This window comes from Phocoena sinus, chromosome 2 (genome assembly GCF_008692025.1).
Source record: "Phocoena sinus isolate mPhoSin1 chromosome 2, mPhoSin1.pri, whole genome shotgun sequence".
NCBI classification, from domain to species: domain Eukaryota; kingdom Metazoa; phylum Chordata; class Mammalia; order Artiodactyla; family Phocoenidae; genus Phocoena; species Phocoena sinus.
Genome location: NC_045764.1, coordinates 117,676,160 through 117,692,381, shown reverse-complemented (window position 1 = coordinate 117,692,381; position 16,222 = coordinate 117,676,160). Strand labels below are relative to the sequence as shown.

The 16,222-nt window shown below is 35.9% G+C and overlaps 1 protein-coding gene across 3 annotated transcripts in view; it reads left to right on the top strand.

Moving 5' to 3' along the window:
- Positions 1–11,939, top strand: part of SEC23A (Sec23 homolog A, COPII coat complex component) — a 66,391-nt gene extending 54,452 nt beyond the window's left edge. For all 3 annotated transcript variants that reach the window (XM_032622146.1, XM_032622148.1, XM_032622147.1), the window contains 2 exons: positions 1,135–1,200; positions 10,460–11,939. In XM_032622146.1, coding sequence (XP_032478037.1) covers positions 1,135–1,200; positions 10,460–10,549 — 156 coding nt within the window. In that variant the 3' untranslated portion in view covers positions 10,550–11,939. The remainder of the gene's footprint in view (positions 1–1,134; positions 1,201–10,459) is intronic.
- Positions 11,940–16,222: the final 4,283 nt, after the last annotated feature.

Here is a 16,222-nt window from a genome sequence, read left to right as displayed (position 1 = left end):
GACTCAGGATCCCTTAACATACACTCTTAAAACACTTTTACTGCTCCCTTGTAATTCTTATTAGAGTTATATAAATTAATTATAGATTATTATAAGTTTGTTTCACTTGTTCCTTAAAAGCACAGATATTGCTTTGTTTATTAATGTATCCCTAGTGCCTAGCACAGTATTACATAGTAGGTAATAAATATCAGTAACTATTATTCAGAAATGATAGCAATTATTATTAGGGTTTTACTATAATAGAAGCTACCCTGTATTGAGAATTTGCAAAGCTGATAGTTAGCACTTTACATACCTTCTCTCATTTGATTCTCATAGCAGTCCTATTGTTACCTCCATTTTACAGATAATAAAACTGACACTTAGGATACTTGTGGCCAAGGAAACATAGTAAATGGAGGAACTGGGATTTGAATCCAGACGTTCTGACTCTTGAGCCAGTGCTCTTGTGTTTCTACTTTGAGAGTAGAAAAAGATTTTATATGGTACTAAATTTCAAAAGGCAGGACTGTCCTTGTTCTTCCAACATGTAATAATAATTTATGACTGGTTCTCTCATTGATGTTTCACCGCATGTAGTGCTGTCTTCCTCTTTTATTCTGGTTATTATTTAATGATGATAAGGCATAGTGGATAGATGGGTAAAATGTTGGGTAAGTGCTCTCATGGAATAGCCTACAGTTTAAAAAAGTTTGAGAGTCATTGTTTAAAGTAAAAGAACATGTATAGGTTTTCATGGCTTTTATTTTTATCATTTTTGGGAACTTCCAACCTCTGATGACATTTCAGACCAGGTATTTGGTAAATGTCACAGTAACCTTGTCATAATTGTTGCAGACATAATCTTTATAATGCTGAGTTTTGGACTCAACAATTTGTATTTGTTGCTATGAATGTTATTATGTATATATGATTTGGCGAGAAGAGGTTACATTTATTATTTATGTGTGACATATAGTGGCCTATATATTTCAAACTTTAGTTCATTTTTTTAAAGTTGCATTTTAATAAAGTTAATTTGACCAAAACATATTAAATAAAATTGAGTTTAGATAGTATAATACATTTGTTTAGCCTATATTGACCAAATCTATTTTTGATGGATAATATTATTTCTTCTTTGCTTTTAAGGCGCGTTTCCTGCTTTCGAAAGTCAACCCTTCACAGACTCATAATAATATGTATGCCTGGGGACAGGTAAGTGTAAATAGCAGATGTTGGAAATTATTTCTTTGTGTTATTATAGTTTGTTGTTTTAGTGAATGCTACATTTTTTCCTATGTATTTGGTAATGTCTGTTGGAAAAGTAATAAAAAAATAAGAGTCGAAAATAGAATTAGCATTTGGTGGCACCACAGAAAATAAAAAAGTGATTATATCAAATAGATAGAACCCCTTCATATTTCAAGCTTAACAATTTACCCTTGAGACAAAAAGCAATAAAGTGTATAATATGAGATAGGAGGTGATGATTCAAACTTAATGCTAGGCTATGAACTATAAAAGGCCACAGTAAGCTGGGAGTGGTCAGGGATTGTGGTTGAGCAGGAGAGGCTGGAAGCCTGGAAATCATTATTAATATATTTTAATTTGGTGGGAGTCCTAACTCTTGATACAATATATCAACATTTATCAAGTGTTCCAATCTTCATGACTCTGTATTGGTACTTTAAGATCCACAGTGATCATCCCTGCCTTTGAAGAGCTTGTAGTCTAGTATTAGAAATAAAATACATACCTAAGTAGTTAAAGTACAAGGCAGAGTGGGCTATGTGCTTTTAGGAAGATTTAAAGTATTACAGGGGGATAGACGAGGAGGAGTGGAAGAGGTCACATGGTGGCAGCAGGAGAGGGTGTCAGAATAGAGCTCAGAAAAAGAGACATTTCCTTTTAGAGTGGTTATTAATCCAGTAAGTAGAAATTGTATGAGGAAGGGAATTCTAGGTAGAGGACAGTATGGAGTAAGGTAAAGGGTACACGTAGGTATGAATAGTAGAACTATAAATTGGCAATATATTGTGCAGCCAAATTGTGGAGGCTCTTGAATGCCAGGCTGAGGACTGAGGAGCTGAGTCTTTATTTGCTAAGTAATGGAATGTTACTGAAGGTTTTTGGACAGAGGGGCAAATTTGAGTCTTAGATAATACAGTCGAATCTTAAGATTAATTGGGAGCAGTGTGTAGGTTGAAACTGTATCTATCGAAGTAATCCAAGTGAGAGGGAAAGAAGACCAGATGGTGAAAAAGAGTAGATCTGAGCGATATTTCAAAAGTAGAGTCGGTGAGATTTGATTAGAAGTTGCAGGAAAGGAAAACTTACTCCGGGGCAAGACAGCTGTATGCAAAATGTGAATTCTGACTGAATTCTGGATTAGAGAGAGAGAACAGCTTATAAAGAACATAATTGGGATGATTTGTGATATTTGAATGTGGACTATATGTCAGATACTAGTATAATATTATTAAATTTCTTGAGTGTGATAATGGTGTTGTGGTTATGTAGGAGATTGTCCTCGATCTTGAGAGATATATCCTGAAGTGTTTGGGGGTAAAATATCATGATGTCTTCAACTTGCAGAAATTATTTAACAAGAAGAAAAAGAAAAGGAAAAATATATAGAAACATAAAGAAAATGTGGCAAATGTTAATCGGTGATTTTATGTTTAGAGTATGTGGGTGTTTGTTCATTGTACTTTTCTCTAGGTTTGAATTTCTGAAAAATAAATAGTTGAGGGAGAACAAGGTAATACGGGGTTTTGAGCCTGGGTAACTGAGGAGAACATGTGCCAGTAAGTGGGAGGGTGGAAAGAAAATGTTTGATTTTATTTATTTTTTATTTTTTGTTTTATTTTATTTTTTTGCCACATTTTTTGTGGGATCTTAGTTCCCTGACCAAGGATTGAATCCTGTCCCTTGGCAGTGAGAGCGCAGAGTGCTAACCACTGGACCACCAGGGAATTCCTGAAAATGTTTGGGTTTAGACTTTGAGTTTGAGATACTATCTAGATGCCCAAATTGAGCAGATTGTTGAGAATTTGGGTTTGGTGATCAGGGCAAGGATTCATAGACAAGTGATACTTAAAGTCATCACAGTGGATTCTTGTCCAAGGAGAGAATAGAGAGGCAAAGCAAGGATGAGATAAAACCTTGAGGAAGTACAAGTGGTAGGAATATTTTATAAATAATCAGAGAAGTGGAAGGAAAATTAGAAGAATACCACATCCTAAATGATGAGGGAGGACGTTATAGAAGGAAGAAGAAGGGAGTAGCAAATATTGAGGTGCTGCAGACACTTGATTTGATGATTAGGAGGTTATTTGTGGCCCTTGGTAAGCAGTTTTAATATAGTGGTTGAGTAGCAGATAGATTGTAAGGAATTAGTAGGTGGTAAAGAAGTGGAGGTCATAAGTGTAAATGATGCTTTGTGTGTGTGTGTGTGTGTGTGTGTGTGTGTGTGTGTGTGTATAATTGATTCTTCTGCAAATTTAGCCTGAGTGAAGAGTAGGATGATTGTTATTACAGTAAGGGCACATAATTTATTTGTGGACCAAGTGTAAGGAGCTAATGTAGGGGAGACACAGAAGAACAGTGTATAGATGTTTAAGATCCTCAAAAGGAGACAGTGTGATCACACGCATTGTGTGGTGGTTAAGCATTGGTAAGGAGGCAGAACATTTCTTTCTGCAAAAGCAAAGGGTGAGAAGAAGGGTGACGACAGAGAAAGATTTTGAGGTGGAGAGAAAACTCACATTGGATAAGCCTGTTTCTTTTCAGTAAAAGATTATTTGCTAAGAGAGAGAAATGCTGGGGTTAAGAACTAGAAAATAGAAGAGATTAAAAACAGCTATAGGGAATATAAGAAAGCAACAGAAGATGAATAAAAGACTTTTACAGCATGGTGAGGGTCCATTTTATTTACTAACAGTTTCTTGAGCATGCTTCTGTAATGTTCTCTAGCCGTGCTTTGTAATTCAGACATTGCATTGGGGCTAATTTAGGACTGGAGGTAAGAAAGATGGACACAGCAAAGGGAGTAGAATAATTGAGAACGATGTTAGATAACTGACTGTGGGGTCCAGGCTGGTTAGAAGAGCAACGAAGCAGTAATTGGGATTAAGGTCCTTTTCCTTTGAATATAGAGGTGCCTCAAAAGTTTGCCTTGGGCTTCCCTGGTGGCACACTGGTTGAGAGTTGGCCTGCCGATGCAGGGGACACGGGTTCGTGCCCCGGTCCGGGAAGATCCCACATGCTGTGGAGTGGCTGGGCCCGTGAGCCATGGCTACTGAGCCTGCGCGTCCGGAGCCTGTGCTCCGCAATGGGAGAGGCCACAACAGTGAGAGGCCTGCGTACCGCAAAAAAAAAAAAAAAAAAAGTTTGCCTTGAATTATGTACATTCACTGTTTCTCTGAGTGATTGTATCCACTCCTATGGCTTCATCTTTCATCTGAGGCTAACTTGTAAATCTCCATCTTTGGTTTGGCTTCACAGTGACCTGTAGACTGGAATTTCTATAACTGCCTGCTGCACAGCACTGGAGTTTTCTGTAGACATTTCATAAGCAGCATGCCCCAACTTGAACTCTTTCACACTATCTTGTACTGACTGACTTTCCTATTTTTATAGAGGGCCCCACTGTTCTCTCAATTCCCAGGGCTTGGAACTTTAGTCATTTATATCTTCTCCCTTCTGCCCCTAATTACTGACTTATTTTCCCTGTCCATTCCCTCCTTTCCTTGTCCTAATCGAAGTCAGGCCCTTGTTACTATTCACATAGACTGTTGGAATTACGTGCTCTTGGGGCTTCAGCCTTTTCTTCCATTTTGGCACTGGCCAGAGTGGTCTCCCTAAAGCCGTTCTAAGTCAAAGCACTGCCTAGAAATCTTTAATAACCCCCTACTAAGTTACATAGAAGTTCTATATTGCTATTGAGGGTCCTTTGTGGTATGCTCCAAATAGCTTTGTCCACTTTTAGCTACTCTTTAGTCTTTTTAGCCACTCTTTAGTCTTTTTAGCCAAACTGGACTTCTTACTCCACTCTGAATACACTGAGCATGTGACTTGTCCCTATCACCACTTGTAACACATCATAGCCATCCCTCAAGGCTCAGTGCAAAGTTTACTGACTCCATGAAACCTTTTCTGTGATTGCATGACTGGATATTGTGTAATATCCCTGGCGCTTCATCCCCAGCCCCTTTTTTCATCTATTTCTGATGACACTTATTTCTCCTGTTAGATTATAAATTACTTAAGGGTGATAACTGTGTCATTTTCATCTTTGACTTTCCACAGTACCTTAAACATAGCATATATTGACTATAATAGATCTGGACAGGAGAACAGAGAGATGTTTTAGGAGTTAAGAAGCTTTCGTGATATAGATAAATAAATTGAATTCACAATCTAAAAGTCCTGAAAGGTGAGGAGTTTTTTACAGCAAAGAAAGGAACTTACTCTTGGAAGGCGTTCAAAGGGTACACATAGCACATGTGAGAAAAATTTGTGCTCGTGTAATACATATACGTATAGACTCTCAATATCACCCCTCACCCTCTTCCAGTTGCTGGGGGAACAAAAAGCCAAATATTACTGTGATGTGGAAGTTCGGAGTACAGGATGTACCATGAATCATACTTTCCATTATACTTAACTCTAGTTAACTGAGTATTGGTTTTGGTTCTGGATCCCACAACTTAAGAAGAACTTATTTAAGAAAAAAAAATTACAAGAATATAGAAAAGTAGCACCAATAAATAAAGTTAATAGAGTTAATAGAAATGGTGAATAATCAATATGAAGGGGAGGTTAAAGAATTGAAGGATACTTTAAAATAGTACTTGTCAGGGGTCACATATCACATGCCCCTAGGGACCAGGTGAACCTGACTGCATATAAGAAAACTTGACTCTCAGTGTCAAAAAGCAATACCTGGAGGCAGCGGGCTATGGCAGACTAGGGTTTGTGGGGAGGGTACACAAATCCTTTTCTAAAGGGGGTAGTGTTCCTCCCCTCCACATGATTGTTGCCATACACATAATTCAATTAACAAAATGTTGTGAGCTCACATTATGAAGACCAAATAAAACCTATCTCTTTGTGGCTGAATTTCTGCATTAAAAAAACATGGTTTAGTTCATGGAAATAATGGCTTGTTCCTTGTTTGGGGAGGTTTAAATTACAGCATGGAGATGTAGATGGAAGACATATAAAGTAAAGAACTTGTTGAGCTGTTAAACATGGAGAGGCATCATTCTGGGCTGGTAATTGAAAACTCTGCAGGTTACTAAACTTCCTATGCCTTCTCTTCCTTGTCTGTTACAGAGTTTGATGACACATACTTGATATGCCCAGTAATACTCAGTAAATATTAGTTATTAGTTTTCCTTTTTATCACTGGAAAAAAAGACTCTTTAAAGATATTTAAGATAGGAAAGAAAACCTATTTTAAACTGAAGTTTAATTATTACTGCTTGGAAGTAGGGGCATTAGAGACATGAATAAGAGCCCTAACACTTAAGCCAGACCCTGAAAGATGGAGATTATTTCATTGGATGAATATGATGGAGAAGGAAATCCCAGGCAAAGGAATAAACCTGCATCTTGTTTATCTGATTCACTCATTTGTTTATCCATCCACCCATTCATCTATTCAGTACTCAATTTTGAAAGCCATCACCTTTGGAGAAACTTAAGTGTACTTACTTGTTATTAAGTGAATTCTTTTTATTGATTTGATAAAAAGTTGTTTAAATATTTATAGTCATTAAGTTAAATTATGTCCTTATACTATATAGGGGTTTTAATTACATTGTTATCAAGTCTGTCTCTCCTTAGATTTTTTATAAAGTGTTTTCCTCAAAGAGGCAGTTGAAGACAGTTTGGGTTTCTTCTCATTATTGCATTTTAGAAAATATAATCATCTTTTCCAGGAATGCACTTTAAAAATTTTTGTAATTTTTTGGCCACTCCACACCACACATCATGTGGGGTCTTAGTTCCCCAAGCAGGGATTGAACCTGCTCCCCCTGCATTGGAAGTGCGAAGTCTTAACCATTGGACCGCCAGGGAAGGCCCCCAGATTTGCATTTGATTTAGCAAAATTTAGGAATTAGTTACAGTTACACCTTTGGGGGAAGCTGACATTTGATCCTATCTTTTATGAATAGATTCTTACAAAAACAAAACAAAAAAATTTCTATAGGATTTTACTTAGACCATTTCTTTAAGATTGTTTCCAAACTATTTGAAAAATCTTTCATTTGTATTAAACTTGTTCATGTGTCTAAAAACAATGAAATTTTGGTCTGACATATTTAAATCAGTGTTTCTCAGTCTTTATATTTTGTTAAATTTGAAAACATCCCTTTCCTGTAATGCTGTTTGAAATGTCAAAATTAAATAAATATGTTAATTAGAAGTAAGAAAGAAACCAAGAGCCCTAAGGTCTTTTTTTATTATTTATTTATTTTTTGCGGTACGCAGGCCTCTCACTGTTGTGGCCTCTCCCGTTGCGGAGCACAGGCTCCAGACGCGCAGGCTCAGCGGCCGTGGCTCACGGGCCCAGCCGCTCCGTGGCACGTGGGATCTTCCCGGACCGGGACACGAACCCGTGTCCCCTGCATCGGCAGGCGGACTCTCAACCACTGCGCCACCAGGGAAGCCCTCCTAAGGTCTTTTTTGACCTATGATTTTTATAAGAGAAATTATGTTAATATTTTTATAGATAATAATAGCTAATAAGCTGAGTCTGTACTGTGTTTTAGTCATTATGCTAAGATTTTCATACACTTCTATTTGTTAAAACACTCCTGTGAGGTGAGTACTATTAATCCTATTGTTCAGAAGAGGAAATTGAGGCTTATATAGGTTAAGTTAACTTACCTCAAATCACACAGCTAAACTGTGACAGGGTCTGGATTTGAACCTAGGTCGTTCTAACCCCAGAATCAGAATTTTTAACCATTAAGCTAAATTGATGATTGAAATTTAGGGCGTTAACATGGTAGCCAAGCATTTTACTAAAAATTATGGAATTTAATACCTTAGTTTTCTTTTTGTCAGAAGTCGAGTACCCAGTGTAAGTATTATCCACGGATGGCCTGAAGAGGGCACCACTGCAACACTGCTTCTGTGACAGGGTGCTGGAGGTTTCTGTTGCTATAGTGCTTCATATACTAAATGATATAAAGCTTGGAACTTTTTGCTTAATCCTGAATATATTTTAAAGAGAAAAAGAGTGCAGTTGTAAAGTTGAGATCAATCAACTGCAAATTTTTGATAAAATTGAGCTGAGCATTAGTATTAATCACTTCAAATAAGATCACAGTATATGAATTAGAAAATCCATATATATTTTGTCTTGGCTAGGAGAAATAGATCTGGGATTGGGTGAATTGAGGTGGAAAATGTGTAAAATGGAAGAAATTCAGGTATAGTAATAATAATGTTATATGCCTACTGTCTGTGTCAGGTATTGTTGTGTTTGCTTTACAAAGTTTAACTCATTTAATCATTATAGCAACCATGTGAAATAGGTTCTGTTATTATCTGTATTTTACAAATGAGGAAACTAAGATTCAGAGAGGTTAAGTAAGTGGCAGAGCCAGGATGTGAGCTCGGCAGTCAGGCTCCAAACTCGGAGCTCTTAATTCCAGTGCTGTTGTCTCCCTTCATTATCAAGTTTTTCAAGTTCTTATAAATTCACATATGAAAACACATAATAAAATTGATTTTCCATTATTCAGGAGAGGTTATGGCATATCTGTGGCTATGCCAGCCTAGAACCACAAGACCTATAAAGTTAGAGCTCATATTTGCCACTAACTTGCTGGTATCCTCTGAAAATTACTTAATTTCCTTGTTTTAGGTATTTTATATATACTGATAAGTAAGAAACTGGATATCAGGTGAAAACTTTAAAAATCCAGACATAGAGGGCTTCCCTGGTGGCGCAGTGGTTGAGAGTCCGCCTGCCGATGCAGGGGACACAGGTTCGTGCCTCGGTCTGGGAAGATCCCACACGCCGTGCAGTGTCTGGGCCCGTGAGCCATGGCCGCTGAGCCTGCGCGTCCGGAGCCTGTGCTCCGCAACAGGAGAGGCCACAATAGTGAGAGGCCCGCATACTGCAAAAAAAAAAAAAAAAAAAAAAAATCCAGATATAAAATATTCTAGAAAAACTTTCTTGCTACAATAAAATTTCATTATTAGTGGATTGGATTACTAAGGTAATCAACACAGTTTTTATTAAAATAGAAGTTAGGAATTTTCCCTAACCCTTGTTAATTACTTAGAACTCACAGAAATCAATTAAAATTACTTGAATGAAAATATATAAGTATAGTTTATTTTAAAAATGATATAAATTCTCTTCCTTCCATCTGGCGGTTCTGCTAAAATGTGTGAGTGGAATTTTATTTTAGTAAACAGGCAGCAATAAGGGAGACGTATTTCTTAGTAGTGATAAAAACACCAATACATTCAAGACAAATGAACACTTTACTACTTTAAAGATTAAGTTGGGTATGGAGCTAATGTAAGGCCAATTGGTAAACTGCGGTACGAATCTGACTCTGACCACATGGGGTTAGTGCAGACTCAAAAAGTTAAAGGACATGGTCCACGAGACTGCCCCGACTTCAGATGCCAGCCGAAAGTCGAATCCCAGGTTACCCACACTTCTGACCAACTGGCTACAAATCCGTGTGTGTGTGGGGGTGGTGAGAAAGGGAGGGTGCTGGGGTGGGCAGTGGGTGGGTAGAGTGGGTGGGGGGTGGGTTCCCATAACCCCCCTCCCCAGGTTTGGTAATTCCCTAGAAGAACTCACAGAACTCAGGAAAGCACTATATTTATGATTACAGTTTTAGTATAAAAGTTACAAGTTAGGTCCAGCTAAATGAAGAGACAGCAAGGTCTGGGAGGGTCCCAGATACAGAGCTTCTGTGCCCTTTTCCCATGGAATCAGGGTGCATCACCCTTGCAGCACATTGATGTATTCCTCAAACAGGAAGCTCTGCTGGGCTTTGGTATCCAGTGTTTTTTTTGTTTTTGCTTTTGTTTCTCTTAGGCATGATTGATTGAATCTCTAGCCCTGCATCTCTTCCTCCCTGGAGGTCAGGCTCTCTTAAAGCGCAGGCATCTAATTACATGGTTGATCTTTCTGGTGACTGGTCCCTATCCTGAGTCATCTCATCTCATAGCATAAACTCAGGTGTGATCTGAGGGGCTCATGAATAACAGATACTACTTTCAGGAAATTCTAAGGATGTAGTTTCCCTCTCAGGAGTCTGGGACAGGAATCTGGGACAAAGGCCAGCAGATTCTTTATTATACAACAGGGAGCATAGACATTATTCTGCTTAAAATGATTTCCTTGTCTATTTTTTTAACATTTGTTTATGTACTTTAAGGTATCATCTCCTGTGTTTTAATCATAGAAAATATCTTTCTTTTCCTCTAGGAGTCTGGAGCACCTATTCTCACAGATGATGTTAGTTTACAAGTGTTTATGGATCACTTAAAGAAACTTGCTGTGTCAAGTGCTGCTTGATGTGCTAAACATATTAAGAACACTTAAGAAGATGAAATAATATTTCAGTTTCTTTTTCTCCCCCTTTTTTCAGTTAATCTGTGGAAACCAACAGAGAGATCTCTCTAGACTCTCTATTAGTATGGTTTGAGACAACAAATGGAAAAATGTTCATGTTTGTAGATTAAGCTAGAATATAAGAGCAATAAGAACAAATTTGTTTTGCTTGTCACAGTATTATAACTGGTTTTAGAAATTTGAGGTCTTTATAAGTTATGTTAAAAAGTAAAAATAGAGTCTGCCTTGTACTACAGAGATATAACTCATTTGTATGTTGCAGACAAATTCAAAGTGGCACTGAATGTTTTGACCTTTTGAAAACTTGTTTCTTAATTTTAACCAAAAAGTAAACCAAATCATCAACAGTAATGATAAATGTGAGAATTTTTGCCTGTTCATTGAATATTTTTCTGTGATTTTCAGCACTTACGTATACACTATTTCTGTATTTACTCTGTGAAGGCGGATTTATTTTTATGATGATTTGTTTAGGAATTATTTGACTTTATATATGGTAATTTTTATGAAGATAATTTAATGTTGGTCATTTGAAAAAATAGTTTAGAGATGAAAGTTTTTGGGTAACAATTCCACAGTTGGCAACATATGTGAAATTCCCACAAAGTATTCAACTATGTGATTAAAAGTGATAATTTTTTTATAAAGGGAGATAGAAAATAAACAGTTTGGCACAGTACATTTTAGAAAGGCTTTGCAGTAAAAGGACTTCTGTAACTTCTAAACCAAATTTGGTATTCACTGCATGGTTTTGTTTCCCTTTGTTTTTCTGAGGTAAATTTTATATTATATCCTCCAGTATTTTAAACTATTTTGGGAGTTTACACACTACTTTTGGTTTTTGCTTCCATTTTGTGAACTTTATTAAGCTGTAGTTCTTATTGAAACAGTATTATCTAATATTCTGTTGAATTTTATCATTTGACGCTCAGTTCTATTTTGATTTATTCATTAGTATCATTCACTTTTACCTCTTAAAGTTTACTTGTAGCAAATGTTTACATTGCTAAAGCCAGATATGTTTGACAATGAAATTTACATCAAGTACTGCAAATAAAAGGTGGTGCTATGATATGGGCCTGGAAGGACAGTGTCATGATTGTACTTGCATGAACACTATCATCTGATGGTAAAATAGACAGAAACTTAAAAAAATTATTTATATGTTATATTCAATTGGAGTAAATAAGTTGCTCTGTTCCATTTTATTTGAATTGAACTGTGCTAGGTCTAAATACCAATAAAATATACTTTTTCTCTGTTTTCCTGCTTATTTTGAAACCTAGTAAGCCTGAAAAGCCTAATGTAAAATTAAAGCATTTATAAAACCTGATATTAGTGGATTAAAAAGTTACTCATTTTAAAAAATAACAGCTTTATTGAGGTTTAATTCACATATTACACAATTCACCCATTTGAAGTGTAAAGCTCAATGGTTTTTAGAATATTCATGGAGTTGTGTAGCCATAACCCCAATCAATTTTAGAGCATTTTCATCTCCCAAATAGTTATTTGTTTTTGCTATAAGGAACTGAGGAAAATCCCTGTGATGATGATACATGTTTAGCTTGCCTGGGCCCTTAACTTATATCCTTTAAGAATGGGTTGTTTTTTCTTCTCCTGAGTGATGAGCCGCTACTTACTCCTAAACTTTCCTCTACTTCTAAATCAGTTACAGCCGAAGGTACTAAAGTATCTCTGTATTTAAGGGATAAGAATGAACAAATATATCATCATACCCTTTTAGCTTACCATTTGAAAGAAGTCACCCTGGATAATTTTTGTGTATAATTTAGCTATTACTAAATTGCTAGCTATTTAAATAGACTTGAAGGAAGAAATGTTTAACCCTTGTAATGAACTTAGAGTGGATAACAAATATTTGCTAAATCACTAGCAGCACTGAGAAGCTTTGGTGTGTCCAGAACTATTAGGGAATTCATTCTTGAACCTACTTACCCCTAGTGACTTTATCTCTAAAAATGACTTTAGATCTCATCTATGCACACTTATATTTTGTTGTAACAGAATAAATTTATGCTTTTATTGGCTGATTCCAAAAATGATCTGATACTTCCTCTATCCAGTTCTCCACTTGGTAAACTTCCCTCTCATATTCCCTAGCCCAGACTGCATCTAAGGAATGTGCTTGTTTTCCAGTCCAGACCAGAAACTAAGGAATCATTTTCAACTCTTACTCTCCTCAACATCTTTAGTAACCAAATTATACCAATTCTATCTCTGTAATATCTCCCTAATCTGTTTACTGTTCTCCATCTTACTGCTATTCTACCTTCATCATATCTCACCTGGTTTGTTGAAATAGCCTTCTAACCAGTCTGCTTTCCCCAGTCTCTTTTTCTCCATCTTTCTCTTCAATTCACTGAAATGTGGATATGATTATGTCATTCCCTCTGCCCTCATAATGAAATCCAAACACTTTGACCTGGTAACATTGTATACTACACATCAAATCTATAGCTCTCTCCTAGAAATAGTACAAAGGATGCAATTGGAAAGGTAGTGCTGGAGAGTGGTCTCTAGTTCTACCTAAGCATTAGTCTTAGTTGTGATATTTGGGGTCAATATAGTGACAAGAGCAAATGCATTCTTTATTGGCTGTTACAAACTAAATTCTGTGGCTCATTGCACTTGGCTTTTAAAAAGATGAATATATTTTTTCAGGTATTTTTCAAACAATACTGACAAATTAGGATTATTTGTTTTCTAATGTCTAGCTTTACATTTTATTTTATATATTTCCTGTTTCTGATGTACATGCATACATCTTGTACTCTGATGTGCTCAATTGGTATTCATCTTGAGCATGTTATCAAGTAATTCTAGAGAAATTTCTGTTTCTTGTTTGCTTTTTAGTAGTTTAATTTATGAAATTAATACATTCTCCTTATGTTCATTCTTTGTTTAATATATTGAAACAAAATCTGGTCTAAGTTTAATGTATTATCTGGTGACTATAATAATAGGTATGCAATACCAAGTATGTAATAGTGAAGTTACATTACTAAATCAGATTTTTTTTCTCTCCCATCCCTATCTATGGCTTATACTGAAATAAAGCCCAATTATTTGGGTTGAAGATGTGATCCGGGAATATTAAGGATTTTTTTAACTTAAGTAAACATAGAAAAAAAATATAGTAATGCATCTAAAGCATTTGGAAGGTGGATAGAAATATTAACTTTAGGCTTTGTTAGATCAACATAAAATTAGCTATGTATTTTTAAAAGTTAAGGGTAACAAAGATAAAACCAGGATACATACTTTTTATACCAGAATGTGTAACTTCCAAACAGTAGGGGAAAAGAAGCAATAAAAATAATTTGATCAGTCAAGAGAAGGCAAGAAAGATTAAGAAGGCAGCATGACAGGGAGATCAGCTCGGTGCTTTGTGACCACCTAGAGGGGTGGGATAGGGAGGGTGGGAGGGAGGGAGGGAGGGAGATGCAAGAGGGAAGAGATATGGGGGTATATGTATATGTATAACTGAATCACTTTGTTACAAAGCAGAAACTAACACACCATTGTAAAGCAATTATACTCTAATAAAGATGTTTAAAAAAAAGGCAGCATGGCAAATGGGAAAGCATGGTAAATAAGAAACACAAAAAGGAAGAAATAATGGATTAATATTTTTTAGTGAATTTTGTGAAAATGGAAAACTACTTATTGGTCTTTCACTGTAATAAACAATATTACATGTACTATTTTTGAACCTTCTGCAAATGTGTCTTAAGACTTTTTAAAAATTGTTCTTTTCATGTACCCATGCTCTACAGAGTATAGCCAGGTTGGTCATTCTTTGCTCATAGTTGATTGAAGAACACTTTTTATTAATTTCAAAAGTTTTTTTTTCATGTAAAGCAACAGATACACGAATAGGAAAACAAAGATAAGTTTGATAGAGATTCATAAAAATTCTATTTCACAATAAATTCCTAAATTCTTAAAACTGTTTTTTTAGGATTTATTTTAGTGGCTTTCAAAAAGCTTCTTGGTCTAAAAAATTCCACTAAAATATATAAACCAGAAAATTCAAGATAAATTCCTATTACATTTGGTAAAACCCTCCAAAATTTTTCTTTTGCAAAAAGGAGAGCAAATGGCTCAGTGCTGGTGAACATTGACATTATTTGATCCATTGATTTAGAACAAATGTCCATTTATGGTGAAAATGATCAAGGCATTTGAACATTGCTCTTTTAGTTTCTTCTGACCATTTAAGACCAACATCTTTTTGTTGCTTTCCTGGCATTCTTTGAATTTGATTCTTCAGTGTAAATGTCTATCTTACATTTTGTCATTGCAAAGCTAATGACAAATAGTCTTCTAATACAATTAGAAGTCTTCTCTACAATTGCTGTGTGCTGCTCTTCGAGGAACAACTTAAAAACTTTTAATGTTTTACTGTACATTGTTCAATTCTGTTTAGGCTGCAACCGTTTTGATTTCTGATCAACCTCATCTAAAACTTCACACCAAGAAAAATTTCTAAATTATGCCACTAATGTACTGATTTATTTTCTTGGTTAGTACTTTAGTCACTGTTGTGGCCTCTCCCATTGCGGAGCACAGGCTCCGGACGTGCAGGCTCAGCGGCCATGGCCCACGGGCCCAGCCGCTCCGTGGCATGTGGGATCTTCCCGGACTGGGGCACGAACCGGCGTCCCCTGCATCGGCAGGTGGACTCTCAACCACTGCGCCACCAGAGAAGCCCAATACTTTAGTTTTAAAGCAATAGTTTAAAAAGACAATTTTAATTGTAAAGATACTAAAATTCAGTAAAAGTTTCCATATACACACTAAAATTTGCGCTTACAAAAAAAATTACACCTCAGAGTTCACAGTGTTTCACTGTTTCAAAATTTAATCACAAACAAAAACTCCAAGTGGTCATATATAGATTGAGAGAATTGTTTTTTCATCTTTGTAATTACTGTACTGGTATTATTTGAACCTACTGTTTAAACACCAGGATATTTAGAACCATGGGTATTGAAGACACAAAATCTTCCCAAGGGAGCTGTAATGATTTAAAAAATGTTACTAACTTAACCTTCCAAATGCAAGGGTGTCTGTGTATGTTGGGACTGGATTGTATGGGAGTTCTCTGAATCAAGTTCCATGTAGAACACAATGTTTATGAAAGGATAAGTAGTAACAATGTACTAATCAGAAGGTTACACACATATTATTAAAACTCAGCAGTAGCCATAGCAATTGTATAGATTGTAGACCAATAAAAATTGTTTCATGTTGGAGTATTTTATCACTGACATTTGGAATTGCTGGCATATGGTGATAAAACTCGAACCTAGTGTTCTGTCCTTGTTACACTATTGTCCTCAGACACTAAACAGTCAGGTTTGATTTACTCATAATTATATAAGAAATTTCAATGAAAATTACAACATATTTAGAATTGAACAATAAAAGTACTCTATCAAAACCTGTGGTATGAGAAAAAGGATTATATATCAAGGGATATATATTGTTTTAAATGCAACTGGAGAAGAAGGATTGAAAATAAATGAACTTTGTATTCAAGAAAATGAAAAGCAACAACAAATCTAAGGAAAGAAGGGCAAAGGAAAT